The sequence below is a fragment of the Macaca thibetana genome, chromosome 12 (genome assembly GCF_024542745.1).
Source record: "Macaca thibetana thibetana isolate TM-01 chromosome 12, ASM2454274v1, whole genome shotgun sequence".
Lineage (NCBI taxonomy): Eukaryota > Metazoa > Chordata > Mammalia > Primates > Cercopithecidae > Macaca > Macaca thibetana.
Window position 1 is genome coordinate 11459546 of NC_065589.1, and position 22386 is coordinate 11481931.

Genomic DNA, 22386 nt, shown 5'->3' on the forward strand with positions numbered 1-22386 from the left:
AAGTCATCTGCCCACCTTGGCCTTCCAAAGTGCTGGCATTACAGGCGTGAGCCACCCTGCCTGGCCTACCCAGCTAATTTTTCAATTTTTTATAGAGATAGGGGTCTCACCATATTGCCCTGGCTGATTAGACCCCATATTAAACAACAACCCACAACCACAACAAAACTGTAGAGAATTCTTGGGGGTGATGAGCAAGGTCTGATTTTTTTCCCCCCTTCCATTATTTTCAAATGGTCTATAATTTAAGAATACCTTGACTTTTTCATCAATATGAAAGTCGTGCATACTCATCCTAGCAAATCAAGACTCTGGCTCTTGGGATTTAGGCATTTCATGGTGTGGGGAGGATTAGATACATTTATTAAAAACCCAGGCTGAAAAACAAATGTCTTGTCCATCTGGAGATCTTATATTTATTTGAAAACCAAGTTCTGTGAAAGAGCACACTAGACAGTCATATATCTTCTCTTCAACCAAACACTTGGAGACAGGGTTCTTCAGGTCAGCGCAGAGGCAACGATACATGCATTGAATAGCAGGTCTCAGCACGAATTTCCTCATAAGCATTCCCAATATGAGCCTGGACAATCTTCTTCTTCACATAAGCAAATGAGATGCTGGAAAAGGGAAGAGAAAATAGTAGTAGCTAGGGTCATTCTTAATTTCAAGACATTCTCTCTTTTCTCTTTTACCACTAATTGTTGAAATCTAAAACTAGGCCCCAACCCTGCCTCTGTAGTCCTAATATACCAGCTTCTGCCATTACAGATTATAGTTTCCAAACTCCTAATGGACTGAATACTTTACCCTTTTGAAAACGAGATTCCAGTTTCCAGCTAAAAGCCTCTAAGCCATTTTGTAGTTAACTGCCTTGAAAGCTGTAAACAAGGCTTTTCCATAAGGTATTGCCAAAGGCCGGAAGGGAGCTAATGTGAGTCACCTCAATTCTCCAACAGACTGAGTGATCATGATAGCCTACATGATAGCCTGTGCAAGTTGGGTAAAGCTTAGGAAACCATCAAGGCTGAAAGATAATTTTCAAAAGTAAGTTTAGAAAACAGGAAGGTTAGTATAAATCTCCCTTTCTCTAAGGCCCAAACTAATAGTCTTCCTGAGGTATAAATATATTTTCCTACTAATGGCACGTGTCTGCCTTAATATTTATCTGAGATTTCTGCAAAGCTTTTCCTCAAGTGCTGGTCAGTATCTAACACATAGCATGCTAGATTTGCAACCAGACCTTTAATATAACAAATGATACTGTCCTTATGTTTTTAAAAAAAGAGTGGAATGAATTGGCCGGGCGCGGTGGCTCACACCTGTAATTCCAGCACTTTGGAAGGCTGAGGTAGGCGGATCGGCTAAGGTCCAGAGCTCGAGACCAGCCGGACCAACATGGAAAAACCCTGTCACTACTAAAAATACAAAATTAGCCGGGTGTGGTGGCGCAGGCCTGTAATCCCAGCTACTTGAAAGGCTGAGGCAGGAGAATCGCTTGAACCCGGGAGGTGGAGGTTGCGGTGAGCCAAGTTTGCACCACTGCACTCCAGCCAAGAGCAACAAGAGCGAAACTCCGTCTCAAAAAAAAAAAAAAAAAAAAAAAAAAAAGTCTGAAAATGTGTTTTTGCTTGGGTGGAATTAGGAAACCTTGATTATGTCTCACAGTGTCTTCAAATATGTGAGGAACACTCAAAAGAAAATGGGGAAATGAAGAATAACAATTTCATGAAATTAGATTACTCCAATCTTTCCCATCTAAAGACCCCCTTTCAACAGTGTTAAGACCCTGGTATAGTAAATGATCTTTGTCAATGGACACAGGCTTGTGGTTAGTCTAACTGACTTCAAAGTCCCTATAAGCACTATGTCTTATACACAGATGTTCAATAGCACCATAGAATAAATGAATGTTAAGGCTCCTGTGCCAAAAATACTGCCAAAGGAGATGGGGAGAGAGAAAAACCAGTGAGAAGCCTATATTTGTGCTACTCAAAAGTGTCACCTATGGGCCAGTGCCAGTCCACAACTGTAACTGATCCACAACTGTAACTGATCCACAACAAGGAGCTTACATCAGAATGTAAATTAACTCTATCACTAAGAAAACTGCAGTTCAGCTGATGTTTTGGGGAAGACTTTCTTGATGAAAGAAGCATTGAGCAGATAGATTCTGGAGTAAGCTTCCTATCTCCTTATGGACCTATAAAAATTGTTCGCAGATCAGCCACTTTGAATAACATTAGTAGAGTACGAGTCAAAGAGGAAAGAAAAAGGAATTTGTGGTTATATATGCAGAAAAAGGTTGAAAGAGGGGGAAGTTTTAATACTGTTTAGGTAAACGAAGATTAAACACAAAAGGAAGGAAAAAAGTGAGATGATGTCCTGCAAAAAACATTTGTGAAGTACTGACAAAGAAGTTTCCCTTCATAATTCTGTTGCACACGCACCTCTGGTCCTTAATCATCAATATACTCAAATGGTTCTGGGGGTTCTGGCTCTTGTTCCTCCTCCTCGATTTTTGGGCCATGTGCTGCCACAGGTTCCACCAGCTCCTCAATGTCTTCACTGGTATCCTTCAGAATGATGATGCCTCCAATAGAGAGCTGAAAACACAGGGGTGTGCAGAAGCATAAGCTCCACTCATATTTCAAGCGTGCTCCACAATCTGAATACTTGTTAAATGGTACTTTAAAACTACTTAAATGATTTGGAAGTGAAAAAGTGGAGTAGAACTTTACTGGGATAAAGATAACTGTGATCTATACGAGGTATTTGCAAACTCAACCCAGTAGTAGCTCTAGATAGTATAAGATGTGATGCTGTTCTACTTGGATGATGCATCCCAATTTAAGGATAGTTATTTCCCAGCCATAGCCATTGAGCCTATCAGTCTCAATCTCACTGCAGGGAGAATGCTTACTGTCCAAATACTGTATCCTAATTCCTTCCTACTCAAGATGTGGTCCTGGGCCAGAAACATCATTATCACCTGGAGCTTGTTAAAAACGCAGAAAAGCTGGCCCCACCCTAGATCTACAGAATCTGCATTCTAACAAGATCCCAGTCAATATGATGCACAGTGAAGTTTGAGAAGCACACCAGTCTAATGCATACTATATTATTTGTGAGGTGATAATCATTTTGAACACAAGAGGAGTATATAAATTAAAAGCCAAATTTTTCTCCAGCAATTTCAGAATGGTGGAGAGAATAACATAGATATCCCAGATACCTGAGGGTTCTTCACTTTAATCTATAAATCCACGTGATGCAAGCTGATGAAAAAATACACGGGAAACAAAAGGGAAGTAGACTGTAGCAGCAATTCTATTAAGCCCTCTCCCAAACATATTACAGAAGGTAAATTCAAACACTAAACTATTCACCCCTCTCTGGTGTGCTAATCTTATTCTATTTGCTTGCCTGTGTCAAAGGAAATGGAAAGCTGCTCTATGTAATTAAATCAGTCAACAGTGGCAGGGCACATCTGGAAAAAAGCGTATTTCTACCAAAGCACATTACTGGGAAGGAAAAGAAGCACAAGTACATTAGTTAAATGATTCACATATGTATAAGCATCTCTGCAGTTCAATCTAATCCGATTTTTACTCATCAGAACTCTGCCCTGCGATGCTATAAAACTGGTGTGCTTTGTGAACTCCAAACTATTTCCCTTCTCCCAACACACACATATCTATATATTTTTCTACAACCCCTTCCCTTAAAGTTTGCTTTCCTTGAAGAGGATCCATTTTATGAATGGACCCTGCCTTTACTGCCAGTACTCCAAGAATGGAGTATAGGGCCACTGTCCTAATCCTCCATAGCCTAAAAGTTTACTTGAACCTAATGGACCAAATGGAGATGAATCTCCTACCAAACAGAAGAAAATACCCATGTTCACACGAGGACTTTCTATTTTTTGGAAAATGTGGATCCAGGTTATGCTATTTCATGCTTAACTGGAATGAAATAATCCAACTTAATCAAAGGAGGGCCTCATCATACAAAAACAATAACAACAACAAAAAATCCCAAAACTAATAATCCAAATCAATACATGGAAAGGGCTATTTATAGTTATACATGGTCTAGGTTTGTTAATGCTTTATATGTTGGTGAGAAAGTTCACACCCTCTATGCATAAGATACATGATTTTCTGTTCTCTGGGGAGGCTAATTACAATTGTAGATATAGGCAACAAAACATTTCCTCTTGCCTCATGGTGGACAGGAAGCAGGGTAGGAATGTTACATGTTTCCAAAACTATAGCTGCCTCTTTCAAACGCAGTGTCTGAGGAGGGCCCCATGAGCTTGCCGCTGAGGGTGGGGGTGGGCCACTGGACGCCCCTTTCTTCACTGCACATACACAGAGGCAGGGTTTTCTTTTTAAAATGAGACACATTAACATGAAATCCATTCTCTCAAAGTGTACAATTTAGTACATTCACAAACTTGTGCAGCTATTAATACTTCTGCTATCTAATTCAAAAATATCTGCCAGCAACCTAAAGAAACTGCGCTCATTAGCAGCCACTCTTCATTCTCCCCTTCCCCTGTCCTTGGTAACCACCAATCTAACTCGTCTCTATAGATTTGCCTTTTCTGAACGTTTCACATAAAGGGAACCATACCATATGCAGTCTTTTATGTCTGGCTTTTTTTACTTAAAATAACGTTTTCAAGGTTCACACACACTGTAGCATATACCAGTAAGTCTTTCCTTTTTATGGCCAAATAATATTCCATTTTATCTCACATTATTCATTCATCAGTTGATAAGACATTTAAGTTGTTTCCATTTTATGGCTATTATGAATCATGCTGATATGAGCATTAGTGTGTAAGTTTTTGTGTGGGCACAGTTTTCCCTTCTCTTAGGTGTGGAATGGAATTGTTGGGTCATATGATAAGACTACATTTAACTTTTTGAGGAACTGCCAAACTCTTTTTCCACTGTGGCTGTAACTTTACTTTCCCACCATTACTCTATGAGGGTTCCAATTTCTGCATATTCTTGTCAATGATTATTATTGAGTGTCTTTTTGATTACAGCCATCCTGGTGGGTAGAACGTGGTATCTTCTTATGGTTTTGTGTTTCTTTTTAAATTAAGAGATAGGGTCTTGCTATGTTGCCCAAGCTGGTGTCCGGTGGCTGTTCATAGGCACAATTATATTGCTACACAGCCTCGAGCTACTGGGCTCAAGCAATCCTCCTGCCTCGGCCTCCCATGTAGCTGGGACTATAAATGGGAACCACTGCACCTGTTATGGTTTTTATTTGCATTTCCCTAATGAGTAATGATGTTGAGCATCTTTTCATGTGCTTATTTGCCCATCTGTACATCTTCTTTGGAGAAATGTGTATTCAAATCATTTGCCCATTTTAAAATTAGGTTGTCTTTTTATTGTTGAGTTGGAGGAGCTCTTTATATGTTCTAGATATAACTGTCTTATCAGACAAATGATTTGAAAATATTTTCTCCTATTCTATAAAGTTTGTATTCCCTGATTTGTGTGTCCACTAAAGTCAATGCTCAATTAACTTAGTAGTCAGCTAACAACTGGACAGGAATTTCCTTAAACACTTTGGAACACAAAGTCTCTCACTCTTTGAAGGAGTGTGTGTGTGTGTGTGTGTGTGCGTGTGTGTGTGTAGGGCTATAACTTCAACAGGACTCCTCACTTCTTCCTTGCACAGACGTAGGCAGTCTTTTAATTCATAGGTGGACCAACTGCTATAGCTATCTCTGACTTAATTTGAGCAAAGGCTTAGCAATCATTTAGTACTAATGATCACAGTACCACCTACTGTGGTACACCCGTGTGCTCATATGGCCTCATGGCATTGAGCATGTGCCTTACTATCTTACTTCATAATGATCAAAAACACTAGTTATTTCATGTGCTTAGAGTATGCACTAGTTGTGTCCTAATACATCTGTACTGGATTCCCATGCTACTGGCAAGATAAGTTTATAGACACAGTTAGAATATGTTCTCTGTAAAACCGCCACTGAGATGAACCAGGTTGCAGATGAGACAGTGACTGCATTAAAGGTATCCATTGATGATTCTGTTCATTCATTTAACACTACACAGCAACTACTATAGATCAGGCAGTGCTACAGATTAGCATTTACCATTGTTTTAGGTGCTTTACATGTAACAACCTATTTAATCTCCACAACATCAACAGAAGGTAGGTAGCATTACCATATCAATTTTATAGATGAGGAAACTGAAATACAAAGATTAAATGACTTGTCTTAGTCACACAGCTAACAGTAGAAATAAAAACCCAGTTATGCCAAATTCCAGCTCTAAACCACTACATACACTATCTTGCATCCCTTGGCTTTATCTCTTCTAGCTGATAAATTAGTCAGGTTAAGACCCTGGCTCACAATTATAGGTAGGAGTTGTCTTTGACCCACCATCAGGTTGATAAAAATAAGTTTACTCTTGTATAAGGATAAGGATCTAGAAACCGAATCTCTGACATTTTAGACAGATCTAGCATCAGGATGTCTTGGACGGGTCTACTGATGACCCCCTAGTTTTTTACAAGAACCTGGAAGATAAAGGCAGTATCACGCTCATATTTCTGATAAGCATTTGTTTCTAACATGAAACACTCTGTCTTGGAATAAATTAGATTCCATGAAGATCCTTTTCTAACTAAAATGCAAGGCATTTATGACAATGGTGTAATAAAATAGAAAAAAAAAAAAAAGACAGTGGTGTAATTACCATAATAATCAACACTTATTGAGCAGTCCCAAGTCTTGTTCTCAGTGCTTATTCAATCTGTGCCTCATTTCTGAGTCAGGGATGGTAATCTCTATTTTATACTAAAGAAAATTGAGGCAGAGAGAGATTTAGTACCTGGCCTAAAGCCACTTAGCCTGAACAGTATACTCAAGATTCAAATCCTGTATGCTTGGCTGTAGAGTCTATGTTCCTAATCACAATGCTGTATTAGGAACTCCTACATCGTATGTCTGTGGTAGAAGACGGGAGTTTGTAGGGTTACACAGGGAAAAGAAAAATTCTCCCAAATCTATATGAAATGGAAAATGACATGCTCTCTTTTGTTAAATAATTTCTTAGAACTAGTGAGCTTGCTCCAATGCTTTGGAGATTCATCATTCTCTATCGATATTCTATTGTCCTGTGGATTAATATCCCACTGGTATATACAGCTAAGAGCCACTGGTAACTTACTGGTTTGAAAGGCTGGTATCTACAGGTCTCTGGCATGGTTAGGACCTTAAGCTGGGCAGGCATAACTCGGGCTGGGTTATCCAATAACTGGAAGTTTGGCTCAGGTTCTTTTTTCTTCTCTTTTTCTTCTTTTTTCTCTGCCTCATCCTATAAAATAAAATTTAAAAAAAGCTCAATAGAAGTTCATTTCTGTTCCACAGAACCGAGTAACATCTGAAGTTTACTGAGCAGCTATACGGCACAAGAGGTAGTGGTAGGTAGTAATGGAAGTACAAGTAAAGTGCTATCAGACTCACAGGAGGTAAAGTAACTCTGCTTAGAAATGAGAATGGTATTTGACTTGGTTTTAAAGGAAAAACAGGTTTTTCTACCAGCAGAGATCAGAAAAAGGTCTACCTAAACAAATGATAATCCCTTTGCTTGAAAGGGTCTTTCTTTCTCCTACCCTCATCATCTTGTCTGTGAAAAACCTACTTTGCCCTTCAAAACCTATATTTTAATTGTCATTTCCTCCAGGAACTTTTTACTGATTTGTACCCTTCTATTCTTCCCACAAATGGATATATTTTCTAGAGTTTCTTTCAAGTACAATTTGATGATTCTACATGCTGGGAACAGGATAATTATTTGAAGGAAGCTAAGAGCAAGGTAGAATAATATTCAACTAAGGAAGAATCTCGACCATGACAGAGACAGAGATACTTCAATCCATATGACTACCAAGTTATACCTACCACTTCCATTTTCTCCTCCTCCTTTTTTTCCTTTTCTTTTTCCTTCTTTTTAGCCTTGGCAGTTATAGATAACACAGCAGTAGAAACCTAGGAGAAATGAACAGGGTAAATTGTTACAATCCCTTATGGACATACAAACATGCAAGCCCTAGAGAACTCAGTCCTACAACACTATTCTACTTCCTAGCAGTAAGTATTTTTTATATATATATAAAAAAATAAAATATATATAAATATAAAATCAAATTTTATGTATATATGATTTTATATATATATAAAATCAAGGAATAAAAGGGAAAACTAAGCAGGACATTTATTGAAATAATTTACTACTCTTGTCATCAAGTGAATCTTTAGTTCTTGGAGGCTTGTGTCCAATATAACTCTTCCCTTTTTTGAACTGTAGCCTACCTTGGATATGAATTTGCTATCATGTACTTCCAAAATTGAGATTTGAGGGTGCTTTTTGCTTTATGGGAAAGCAATGGGAAATAGAACAATTTCCTTCAGTGCTGGTTGTAGAGATATTCTCTCTGGACTACATGTCTTACAATGCCAATACACAGTGTGTGAGTGGTTAGTCTGTATTATTCTCCTTCATGGGTCTCACTGAAAACAAAGGTGAAAAGCTGCGCAATACTGGTGTAAAAGCTGACTGTTGCAGACCCAAAGGAGGGTCTGAAACATAGCTGATGAAACAAGATGCTGTCAAGGATATTCCTTAACTGCCACCCTCAAATTTGGTTAATTATCCTTACTTATACACAAAATTTACAGCAAATAATCAACAACTGGCCAATATGAAAATTATCATGAGAGAAAGAGCCATTTTCCTACATATAAGGTATCAAAAAAGTATAATTTTACTGAGTAAAACTTTATGGGCAAGTACAAGTCTTTAATGTATTATTCTTTGATTTAATACAGGAGTGTCCTCATATACAGTTGGTAGGAGTATAAAGTGATTATGTCCATTTTGAAAGGCAAATTAGTTAATAACTATGAACATAATGTGCATTACTTTTGATCAAGTAACCTCACATCCAGGATTCTAACCTACAGATATACTCACACAGTGCACAAATACATGTGTATAAAGACTTTCAGGCCGGGCGCGGTGGCTCAAGCCTGTAATCCCAGCACTTTGGGAGGCCGAGACGGGCGGATCACGAGGTCAGGAGATCGAGACCATCCTGGCTAACACAGTGAAACCCCGTCTCTACTAAAAAATACAAAAAAATAGCCGGGCGAGGTGGCGGGCGCCTGTAGTCCCAGCTACTCCGGAGGCTGAGGCAGGAGAATGGCGCAAACCCGGGAGGCGGAGCTTGCAGTGAGCTGAGATCCGGCGGCCACTGCACTCCAGCCTGGGCGACAGCGCGAGACTCCCTCTCAAAAAAAAAAAAAGACTTTCAATTTCAGGCTCACTTGTGTAGGGGTAACAAATGAGAAATAACCTTAAATGAATATCAAAGAAAAAACTGGTAAAACAAACAGTACTACACACAGTAAAGGCATTGTTTTGCAGCTCTGGGAAAAAATGGGATCTGTATACATTGAAAGTTTTAAAAATAAAAAAAAATATATGGTTAATGTGAAAACAACAAGATGCAGAAAAGTATGTAGAGAATAATTCTATTTGTGGTATAAAAAGTACTGACATGTGCAGAGAAAACCTTCAGAGGGATTCAGAAGTTGTGACTCCTGTGACAATGAGACTTGGATGACCAAGAGACAAAAAGGACTTTTACTGCATATTCTTGTGTAATGTCAAATGTTAGCATAAGAAGTTACTCTTAAAACATAAAACATATTCAAAGAAAAAGTAAAATACTCAGTGGCCTATATGTAAGTACAAATGCTGCTTAAAAGGAACAAAGAACCTACCTTTTCCTTTTCTTTTTCTTTTGGTACTTCCAGAGGGGCAGGATATGCAAATGTGGATGGTTTACAGTTCGATTTATACTGAACTTTCGGCATCTGAAGAAATTCCATTAAAATAACATTGGCTTTAAGTATTCTGTGCTCTCCACAAACATACAGATACAAAAGGAGACCAAAGTTTTAATGCAGGCTATATGTTCAACTATGTCATGACCCCTCTCTGAAAGGCATGTCTTCTTTTACTGATTTAGTTTTTAGGTTCTTTACAGAATTACCTGCAGTTCTCTACACTTTTCTTAATCTCTGTGCCTTTGAATGGGCATCCCTTTATCTTTACGAACAAACCAACCTGCTTCAATGGGTAAGTCCTATTCATGGTGTGAGCATCAGATCAACTGTTCTCTCCTTTGTAAAGCATTTGATGGTCTATCCTGCATACAAACTGCCATTTCCCTTCTTTGTACCAGACTAATAACTTACACTAGCCTGTATAATCATGCCTTGTAAGAGTCTAACATGAGCCTAATAGAAAGTCAGCTTTACATTACCTACTGACCAGTTTTAAAGTTTTTTGGTCTGAATTTTTCCTTTCTTTCTTTCTTTCTTTTTTTTTTTTGAGACAGAGTCACTGTTGCCCAGACTGGAATGCAGTGGTGCAATCTCAGCTCACTGCAACCTCTGACTCCCGGGTTCAAGCGATTCTCCTGCCTCAGCCTCCCAAGTAGCTGGGACTACAGATGTGCACAACCACGCCTGGTCTGAATTTTTCTCTATTTCTGCATTGATGGAGGATGATAATAAACACCACCATAAGGACAAGGAAACTTATCTTCTCCATCCCATTTTCATTACAAAGAGTAAAAACAGCAATCATAAAACTGTTTGGCAGAGAATAAAATAGGTTATACAGGATGTTTAATTACAATGAGGGATTGGGAAACCAAGGGATTCTTGTTCTGACAATAAAGCTCCTCAATATTTACAAATGTGAGCAGTTTTAATACCAAAACACTTAACAAAGGATAACTGGCTGTACAGCTATACTGAAAAATCAATACAAAGAAATATTCTATTTTTGCCAGTCAGTTTTAAGCCTAAAACTTTTCCACTCTCAAAATTTAGTAGAACATTTCAACAGTGATGACCAGATGTAAGAGTTATTTAAAGGTCAAAAAGCCTTTTGACTTTTAAAGAACAAGAAGATGAATCATCAAGTCACAGGACTAAGAAAGACCTAAACACAAACTCCATTAAAAAAATATGACTACAAATGTGATGTCAGGGCATGCAGTGCCTTAAATTTCTGACTTAAGTGAGCAGTTTCATTCCAACAGATTCCCTAGCTCTTCACTGTTTGTCTTGTTTTCTGCTTCTACCAAAGGGTCATCCTCCTATTTTGCCTTTTCCCTTTAGTAATAATTCTGTCTTCCATCAACCACTCGAGCATCAGATAACTCTGAAAAACTAAATCTGAAAGATTTAGTTTAGGTTCGCATTCTTCCTTGCCCAGATTACTACAATAGCATTGTAATGAGTTTCCACTGATACCAGAAAGATCTTTCTAAATGGAAATCTCATGTCCATTTATCATCTGAAATCCTTCAACAGTTCCAAGCCTTTAGTATTAAACAAAATTCATCAGATTGGTATATAAAGCCTCTTCATATCTTTATATTTAGCCCCCTTGCACACCATTATTTCTCAACTAATTACTTGAGGTTACACAGCTAGTAAGGAGATACGATTTTCAAAACTTTCAATGACATACTCCATTCAAAAAGTTGATGATTCAACTTGAAGGGAAAATGTTATTATAAGATGTTAACTCATCTTTAAAATTTAATGGAAATCCTTGCAAGTGGGTGGTAAATATGAATAAGATACGGTGAATAGGAAATACTACAAAGCTGAGGTCTCACAGACATACCTTTAAGTCCTTGTTAAGGCCAATGACACAGGTAGGGGTATAAGCCAATGACAGGAAGTGTGAAAGAGGAAACCAGAACCAGAACTGGGTAAATACAAGGACGCCAACCACAGAAGGCATATGAGTGTGACCAGTTCTGGACTGTAAGGAGATTGTGACATTATGACCACCTGTAGAAAAAGAGAGAAACCATGAACAATAATAATATTGTCCTATTATTATAGTAGGACAATAATAATGATATCTTTCTCTTTTTTTTTTTTTAAAGAGACAGGGTCTTACTCTGTTACCCAAGCTCGGGGTGACAGAGTGAAACACTGCACCCAAGTGCAGCCGCATGATCATGGCTCACAGAAGCCTCGACCTCCTGGCCTCAGGGGATACTCCTGCTTTAGCCTCCCAAGTAGCTAGGACTACAGGTGCGCACCACCACACCTGGCTAACTTTTAAATTTTTTGTAGAGATGGAGGTCTCACTATGTTGCCCAGGCTAGTTTCAAACTCTTAGCCTCATGTGATCCTCCCGATTCAGCCTCCCAAAGTCTTGGGATTACAAGCAAGTGAGCCACCATGCCCAGGCAATAATAAAGATTTGTAAGTGCTGCAGTAGGGAAACATCTGGTGATGATTTTAAAAGCACAATTCATATGTGCAGTCTAATATGCAGTTCTTAGAATTAGTGAGTTATCCAGGCTCTGCAAAATTGGAAGTATACTTTTAACTGGATTCAGCACACATCTAGACTTACTTTCTCTATAGGCAGGCGTTTTTCAAAAACTAGCCCTGAAGGGTATCAAAACTGTGATGCTAAATTAAGTATTAATCTGCATTATGTATTGGTTTTTCATGTGCTAATAAAAAGTAAAGTTTTAGTATATACTTTTTGCACACAATAGCAGAGGCAAGCATAGATATTGTTTGCTTAGTTTTACTCTTTCTGCTTCAATCATATGCAAATACATATTTATAATATACTTACACATTTATAAAAATTTATATAAAACAGTAAAGAGTATGTTCTGATTCTTGGTCTTTTAGGTGCTAAGCAGCATAAACATCAGATTTTTGAGAAATATCACTTACAAATTATGAAGATTTATATGCAGCTACATAAAAATCTAAGAAAGCACTGAGCATTACCCTGTGAATTATTAAACCACTTAAATTGGTGGGAGGAGCTCTGACATTAACTAGCCCTGTAACCACGGACAAAATACTTTATTTCTAAGTCCTTTTCTCCCATTAGCAAAATGAGGGGTTGAATTTGAACACTTGAACTAGAAAAAGAAAACCTCTAACCCTTGATTCAACTGAAAATTTTCTAAGGAAACACAGTATGTAAAAGAATGAAATCAGAGCTGCTTCTGTTTAATCAGAAGGTTGGACTGCTGGGAGAATATATGGCCTGGAACCAGGGGTCCCCAGATCCTGGGGCTGTAGACCTGTCCATGGCCTGTTAGGAACCAGGCCGCACAGCAGGAGGTGAGTGGAGGGCACGTGGGCATTACCACCTGAGCTCTGTCTCCTGTCAATTCAGCAGTGGCATTAGATTCTCAAAGCAGTGTGAACCTTATTGTGAACCGCGCAGGTGAGGGATCTAGGCCGAACGTTCCTTATGAGAATCTAATGCCTGCTGATCTGAGGTGGAAAAGTTTCATCCTGAAACCACCCCACCCTTCTCGTGGAAAAAACAATTGTCTTCCACAAAACCTGTCCCTGGTGTCAAAAAGGTTGCAGACTGCTGCCCTGGAATATTACTCTACAGAGTGATAAAGTTTGAAAGCCAGTGAACTAGAGCTAAGATCCAAGTCATCAGTTGGGGAGAGCTGGTGAGTCCTTGTAAGGCTGAGATTCTAGGAGGCTATGAGGGATTACAAACTCAAATGCCTTTAGGAACGAGTCAAGTAAACAAAGAAGGAGTAAGTGGGCTGGGAGCAGTGGGGATTGAAGCAAACTGGAAAGTACATGTCCTATTTAAAGGGAGCTTGTTACTAGGGGTGTAGGTCCAGGGTTACTAGGTCATTTTGTTTTTAAAATTGAAGCAAACTGGAAAGTACATGTCCTATTTAAAGGGAGCTTGTTACTAGGGGTGTAGGTCCAGGGTTACTAGGTCATTTTGTTTTTAAAATTGAAGCAAACTGGAAAGTACATGTCCTATTTAAAGGGAGCTTGTTACTAGGGGTGTAGGTCCAGGGTTACTAGGTCATTTTGTTTTTAAAATTGAAGCAAACTGGAAAGTACATGTTCTATTTAAAGGGAACATCTTACTAGAGTGTAGGTCCAGGGTCACTAGGTCATTTTGTTTTTAAAAGTAGACTCTGGATTTTGACCAAAATCTTGCAAATTTTGTTAGGCAGGCAAAACAAAATACACCATTGTCAGATTTGGCCCATGTGCTAGATGGTAACAGTGTTAGTGCTGGATCACAGAACTTTGAAATGCAAGTATCTTCATTTAAATAATATATCCTATAAAAATGGGGCTTGTCTGTGCCTAATCAGGGCCTTAACTTGAATTCCAACGTGGATTCCTGTTGCTCACATTTCTCTTCTCTTGATCTCAGTGTTTTACAGGCACCTTCACATTTTGCTTGGAGTCAAGAACCAAACACTGACTTGACTTTACTAAACCAAACAGCATTTTAATTTTTATAAGAATCAGGGTTCTACTGTTCAACCAAATAACCTAGATTTTCTTAATACTCCACTATAGATATTTAAAATTTTCATCTGAAAAAAAGGCCAGGTATACTTTAATTTTGTTTTTCCAATAGAAATGAATTATATACATTTATTGTCTACTTGTACTCTTCCCTATGCTAACCCCCATTCACTGAATGCTTACTATATATTGAGGATTGTTAATGACATACTGGAAAAGACCCTAAGGAGACTCCAGTCTCACAAAGAAGACAGATAATTCAATAATTAAAATAAGACATGAAACTATTATGATAGCTATAAACCTGGGTGCTAGTGGGAGCATTTCACTAAGACATAGTAACTAACCTGGGATGGAAGCTGGGGAGGGCAGAAGAGAGGAACAGGATGCCTAGCTAACGTGCTATCTGATCTAACTTTGAAGCTGAATTTCCTTTTAGTTCAATGAAATCTATCTTCTTCGAACTTAGAAGCTAAATTAGTCCTTTGTTCTAACATTGTGAGATTTAATAAACAAGGTAGAGTTTATCATATTGATAATTTGCAGTTTAAAAAACTTCAATCATCTTCTTTATCTTCGGCTTTTCTCCCTGAAGAGACTGAATCACTGAGTGAGTTCTCATAAACTTCAACTTCATTCCATCCTTTGAAGTTGCTCTCTCTAGACTTTTCTCTACTACCAGTAATTTTCTTTTTCTTTTTTTCTTTTTTTTTGAGACGGAGTCTCATTCTGTCGTCCAGGCTGCAGTGCGGTGGCGCAATCTCAGCTCACTGCAACCTTCACCTCCCAGGCTCAAGCGATTCTCGTGCCTCAGCCTCCTGAGTACCTGGGAATATAGGCATGCACAACCATGCCCAGCTAATTTTTGTATTTTTAGTAGAGAGAGCATCTCACCATGTTGGCTAAGCTAGTCTCGAACTCCTGACCTCAAATGATCCACCCACCTGAGCCTCCCAAAATGCTGGGATTACAGGCGTGAGCCACCAAGCCTGGCCTACTACCATTAATTTTACTGAGAGAAGATCAAGACTGTAAATTCTTCTAATGCAGTTACAGCATGGTGTTCTACAAGGATAGGTTATTAAAAAGTGAAAAAAGGACATGAGATTAATTTTATGCTCATAAGAGTGAACACTACAGTATACAACTTTTATGTAGGGTTGGGTATGGTGGCTCACACCTGTAATCCCAGCACTTTGGGAGGCCAAGGTGGGTGGACTGCCTGAGATCAGGAGTTCATGACCAGCCTGGGCAACATGGTGAAATCCAGTCCCCACTAAAATACAAAAAATTCGCCAGGCATGGTGGCGTGCACCTGTAGTGCCAGCTACGGGAGAGGCTGAGGCAGAATTGCTTGAATCTAGGAGGTAGAGGTTGCAGTGAGCCGAGACCATGCCACTGCACTCCAGGCTGGGTGACAGAGTGGGGCCAAAAAAACCCCCAAAACAAAAAACTTTTATGTAATAAATGTCTAAAGCAAAAATTGTTATAAATAAAGAGAAATAGAAGCACCAAAACTTGATTGGTCCACAACACAAACAGATAAAGCAAAAAAGCCCCAAACAAAGAAAAAAAGAAGGAAAAAAAAAAAGAAGAAAAAGAAAAGATAAACAGAGGCTGAAAGAAGAAGGAAGCAGAACACAGTGAGATGACTTGTAGTAAATCTGGCAGAGAAGAGGCGAAACGTAGAATTATCCTTCCCCAATTCTTTTTTCTTAATATGTAATTTCATTTTTATATTTTTAATTAAAAATTTATTTTTCTTTTTTTTGTATTGTTCCTTGCAGAGCAGGGCTACCCTACAGGTAGTGTGCCCAGAGCAGACTCCTCCAATTCGTAACTAGTAACCCTAATATTGTAAAAACCAGCAAAAAACTGTGGTAGTGGTGAACAAACAAGTGAAGGGGTGCAGTCTAAAATCATACACTTTAAAACGTGGCAGCTAAAAGAGAAAAAAAAGATTACAGAGCAGTAAAATGCTATCCCTAAATCTTGTTTTAACTACTCACCACCAAAAGAAGTAATCTGAAAAGGCTACATAATGTATTCTTCAAACTATGAAAATCTGGAAAAGGCAAAACTAAAACTGTGGAGACAGTTCAATTAGAATGAGTAGTAAGTTCAAGAGATCTACAGTACAGCGTGATGACTACAGCTAATAATAATGTACTGTATATTTGAAAATTGCTTAAAGAGATCTTAAATTTTTTCATAACAAAAAATGATAAGTATGAAAGGAGACAGATATGGTAATTAGCTTGATTTAACTATTTACTATATATATTAAAACATCATGTACACAGTATGTACAATTTCTATCAACCACACCTTAATAAAATAAAAATAAATTTTTTAAAAAGAAAAAGAATGAAAAAGGGGACATCACTACAGATTCCACAGACATTGAAAAAGTAAGAGGATATTATAAAAAAACTTTCAGTAAATTCATAACTTTATTTACTAAAACAAAATAAAATAAAACCATGGAGATAGTAAAAAGGTCAGGGGCTTATGGGGAGGGCAAGGAGGGATGAATAGGTTAAGCACAGAGAATTTTTAGGGTAGTGAACCTATTTTATATGACACTGTTATGGTAGATACATGTTATTAAAGATCTATCAAAACCCATAAAATGTACAACATAAAGAGTGAACTCCAATGTAAACTAGGGACTTTAGTTAATAATAATGTGTCAATGTTGGTTCATTGATTGTAAGCAAATATACCACACTAACACAAGATGCCAACAACAGGGGAAATTGGAGGAGCAAAGGGGACATATGGAAACTCTGCATTTCTTACTCAATTTTTCCTAAAAATTTTTAAAAGCCCAATTAAAAAAAACTTAATTATTGATAAAATCCAGCCAATTAAGTGTCTAGACTTAGTATAGATGATCTAAGAATGAAAAAGCTGCAATAAAAGAAATGGGCACTGAATCCATTTAAATATGAAACTAAGACCATACAATTGTAAGAATTATGATTTCTGAAGACAATGTAAATATCACAAACTGTTGACAACATAAACACATAATATAAAAATATTGGAAGGTACTGAAGAATGAGAAGGGAGAAACTATGGATATCCATATATGTAGCTTGTAAATGGGAGGGAATCAATACCATCTAGAATTGAAATGGTTTTTACCTAAAATATTTATAGAATATTTTCTTTATCTATAAACAGCTGCAAGGAAATATTTTTTAAATTAAAAAGAAAGAGAAAAGTAAACTATGCCTCAATATTAAAATTTTAACCAGAAAACTCTCAGCTTCTTGGAAAATAAAAACCAACCAAACAAAAAACTCCATTAGACAAATAGGTTAAAAGAGAGGAACATTTGCCTCAAAAATTTAGAAAAGAACACCAAAGTTATAAAATAGCAAATAATAAAGATAAGATCAAAAATAAAGAATTTACAAAAAAAGAACAGAGTAAGTACACAAACAGAGAAATTACTGGCAAACCTAATAAAGAAAAAAGGATTAATCAAATTAGAAAGGAGATGTGGATTTTTTTTTAAAGAAAGAGGCCATATGAGGGAGATTATCTAAAATTACAAAAGGACTCTGAAAACTGTAGTATGATTAAAACACTCTCAGCAAGTAGAAAACCCAACAACATTAAAAACAAAAATTTATGACAGTCATCAAATAACGGCAGCTTCTTTTCCTGATCTCCTTCACTACAAATATACACACATTCCTAGTTGACTGAGGAAAGAATGACTGCAACAAATAAGGCTAACAGTGTTTTTCTTAGAAGACAATGGCTAATAAATGTGGAAAAAATGCTTCCTTAATAATAGAACTACTATTAAAAACCTTGCAATGTTATTCCTCACCTTTCAAATTAGCAAAAATAAAAAGGATTATATTCACATGGATAGGGTACATCAAGAAAAAGAACCACATAGTTGAACAATGGAAGTATGTATATGCTCTTTTCCTCTGATCCTATTGAAAGGTCACCAATAATAACGTTAAGGCATATGTCAAATGAACTCCAAGTCTAAGGAACTAAAGCACACCACTCTGTCTTTTGAAACAGACTATGGTATTATAGTGGACAGTGAGAATTCTGGAGCCAGATGGCACAGCGTGCTCTGTATGCATTCATTAGGTAAATATTCGATTTATTTTATAAGTGATTTGGCTGCTAGAATTTATTTAAAATATGTTTTCCTCAAAAATGATTCAATGTCAACTTGTTTAAAATTCATATAATACTAAGAAAATTAAAGGAAAAATAAATTGGCTGGGCACAGTGGTTCACATCTATAATCCCAGCACTTTGGAAGGTCGAGGTGGAACACTGCTCGAGTGCAGGAGTTCAAGACAAGCCTGAGAAACATAGTGAAACCCTTAGTGAGATCCTATCTCTATAAGAAGTGTAAACAATTAGTTGGGTGTGGTGACATATGCTTGTAGTCTCAGCTACTTGGGAGGCTGAGGCAAGAGTATTGCCTGAGCCCAGGAGGTTAAGGCTGCAGCGAGCCATGCTCGTGCCACTGCACTCTGGCTTGGGTGACAGAGTGAGACTTTGTCTTAAAAGAAAAAAAAACAAAAAACCAACCAACAGTCACTTTACTAAGTGATAGGCACTGTCACCACTTTCAGTGTCACTAGGCTGGAGTGCAGTGGAGCAATCGCGGTTCACTGCAACCTCTGCCTCTCGGGTTCAAGTGATTCTCCTGCCTCAGTCTCCTGAGTATCTGGGATTACAGGCCTATGCCACTGCTCCTGGCTAATTTTTTTTTGTATTTTTAGTAGACGGGGTTTCACCATGTTGGCCAGGCTGGTCTTGAACTCTTGACCTCAGGTGATCCACCTACCTTGGGCTCCCAAAGTGCTGGGATTACAGACGTGAGCCACCGTTCCTGGCCAACAGCCTGCACTCTTTTTTTTTTTTTTCTTTGAGACCAAGTTTTGCTCTTGTCCCCGCTGGAGTGCAATGATGTGATCTTGACTCACCACAACCTCCATCTCCTGGGTTCAAGCAATACTCCTGCCTCAGCCTCCCAAGTAGCTAGGATTATAGGCATGTGCCACCACACCCAGTTAATTTTGTATTTTTAGTAGAGACGGGGTTTCTCCATGTTGGTCAGGCTGGTCTCGAACTCCCAACTTCAGGTGATCCACCTACCTCGGCCTCCCAAAGTGCTGGGATTATACGCGTGAACCACCATGCCTGGCCTGTACTTTTTCTTTTTTTTTTTGAGACGGAGTTTCACTCTCGTTGCCCAGGCTGGAGTGCAATGGCGCGATCTCAGCTCACTGCAACCTCCACCTCCTGGGTTCAAGCAACTCTCCTGCCTCATCCTCCTGAGCAGCTGGGATTACAGGCATGCGCCACCACGCCCAGCTAATTTTTGTGTTTTTAGTAGAGACGGGGTTTCTCCATGTTGGTCAGGCTGGTCTTGAACTCCTGACCTCAGGTGATCTGCCCACCTTGGCCTCCCAAAGTGCTGGGATTACAGGCGTGAGCCACCATGCCTGGCCAGGCCTGTACTCTTAAATGTACATGATCTCTATGAACTGCAGGCTCCAAATTTTCTCCAGGAATAATTTGCCTCAGACTCAATTTCCATTATGTCATATAGTTAGAGCAGATAGTTACTTTATTAGATTTAGTTTAAATAAATAAATCATGAAGACTTAAAAACATTTACCTGCATCCAGTATGCCCTGGGCCAGAATAGCACCAAACTTGGCCATGACATCATCATGCTTATCATTGATGACTTTGGAATACAGCTGTCTGAACTGATTCACCTGAAGGAGCAACAGAGAGAATTACAGTCTAAGTCTATTCATTTGTGGTACCATTTTAGAACAGGGAATAATATTGCTCCAATGATAATGAGACTTAGTTCTGAGTTTTGTAATACTCAAGAGAGGGATATGGACCAGACTTGCAGGCAGAGCAGTTCCGTGGTTGAAATCACGGGTGTTATGACCTTTTAGTGTGGGAGCACCAGCTCTGTCTTCAATCCTCATTCCACAGTGGATGTTTCAAAGTCAAAGGAATGTTGAATGAGATTTCATACATTACCACTGTTAGTCAGCAGGCCTAAAGAGTCCAGGCAAACACTAAGGCTTTCATTGCATTTTGAATTATAGCTATTCTGTTTACCACCAATCTTGCGGGTTTCCTACAAAGCATAGTCCTTCAGTTCCACCTTAAAGTAAATTACCCTTCACCAAAGCTGTGTGAGGTATTTTTTGGATTAAGTATATTCGCATAAAGATTTCCATTATCTACTCACATTAATTTTCTGAGGACTTGTCAGAATCTGTACTCGTACCAAAAGGAGCATATCAGAATGGAAAATGTGCTGACTCACTTAGGGTGGGATTACTGGTAATTCTTTATCCTTTCTGCATTTTCTAAAATTAATATGCATTATTTTTATGATTAGAAAATATATTTATAAAATATATTCTGTATGAATAAAGAGAATGATTCCTTTAAATCTGTTTGGGTGACAATAAGTAAACTATTTTATGCTTCTTCTATGTCTTACACTTCTCTGTTTTCCCAACAGTGCTTTTCAAATGGTAGGCACCCAGGAAGAAGTCGGCTTGTTCAAGAAGCACATAATCATGGAGCTCCCCAAATCTGCCAAAAGCAGAAAATATCAAATTTGAGTTTCCTAATATAATGACTTTATCTGCATTACATATTCTTTCAGAATCTTTTCCCCCTTTTCATTTGTCTTGGTCTGGGAGGCCACAATGTCATATAGTGGCAGAATAATAGAATCACACAACCCTGGCTTATAAGCTGTTCTTATAAGCGGTTTGGGTAAGTTACTACCTTTTATGAACCTCAGTATCTTCATCTCTACAGGGATGTTAGCACCTACCTTACATGGCTATTATAGGATTATATGAGGTAACATATATGTAGTGTAATGTATAAAGGGCATCTCATAGCTCAATAAGCATGACTGTTTCACCATATAGGGGAAGAATCCTACCAATCCCTCCTATTATCTCGGCAATCTAAATGCTACAAAGAAATAATATTCCTTGAACATGGTTCTCATTTTTTATTCACAGGCAGCAACAGAATATAGTGGGGAAATAATGAACTACCTACCACTACCTAGCACACAACCACTTAAACCACTTACTTCTCTAGGATTTCTTTAACTATAAAACCTAGCATGATTAAATCATCACTAAATTCCCCTCTGCTTTAAAAAATTCTCATGTGGCTGGGTGCAGTGGGTCACAACTGTAATCCCAGCACTTTGCGGGAGGCCGAGCAGGGTGAATCACCTGAGGTCAGGAGTTTGAGACCAGCCTGCCCAATATGGCAAAGCCCTGTCTCTACTAAAAATACAAAAAATGAGCTGGGCATGGTGGCGGGTGCCTGTAATCCCAGCTACTCGGGAGGCTGAGGCAGGAGAATCGCTTGAACCCGGGAGGCAAAGGTTGCAGTGAACTGAGATCACGCCACTGCACTCCAGCCTGGGCGACAAGAGCAAAATTCCATCTCAAAAAAAAAAAATTCTCATGTTTGATGCTTTTATTCTGGTTCCACAAGTCAAATTTCTTTGATTCTGAACTTATTTTAGATGAACACTTACATTAGCTTATATAGGATGGAAATTTTATGTGCTAAAGGCTGAAGAAATATTTCATGAAATTATAAAAAGAAACATAGAAGAAAGCACTGAATGTACATTATAGGGAAGAATTTAAATATAAAATTACACTCAAAATAATGGAAAAGCATTCAGTAAAACTGAAAAATGGATAAAAAAAATCAGTGCAAACATATAATAGGCTTATCTAACTAATATTAAGTAGAATGCTTTAAAAAGCTAGTTTTTATCATTTTAAATTTTTTCTTACATTTTATTGCTTATGTATCAGTAACTTAATTTTCATTACTGTAATTCTTGGTAAAGAATTCCCTCTATTCACATCTAGTTACAG

At 38.1% G+C, this 22386-nt stretch overlaps 1 protein-coding gene across 1 annotated transcript in view; it reads right to left on the bottom strand.

The window, feature by feature from the left end:
• Positions 1-391: 391 nt before the first annotated feature.
• The window catches only part of PSMD1 (proteasome 26S subunit, non-ATPase 1), a 121988-nt gene continuing 99993 nt past the window's right edge, over positions 392-22386 (bottom strand). The window contains exons 19-25 of the mRNA XM_050751078.1: positions 20109-20211; positions 11775-11944; positions 9851-9943; positions 7967-8053; positions 7233-7379; positions 2451-2606; positions 392-620 (exon numbers count right to left, since the gene is read on the bottom strand). Coding sequence (XP_050607035.1) covers positions 2460-2606; positions 7233-7379; positions 7967-8053; positions 9851-9943; positions 11775-11944; positions 20109-20211 — 747 coding nt within the window. The 3' untranslated portion in view covers positions 392-620; positions 2451-2459. The remainder of the gene's footprint in view (positions 621-2450; positions 2607-7232; positions 7380-7966; positions 8054-9850; positions 9944-11774; positions 11945-20108; positions 20212-22386) is intronic.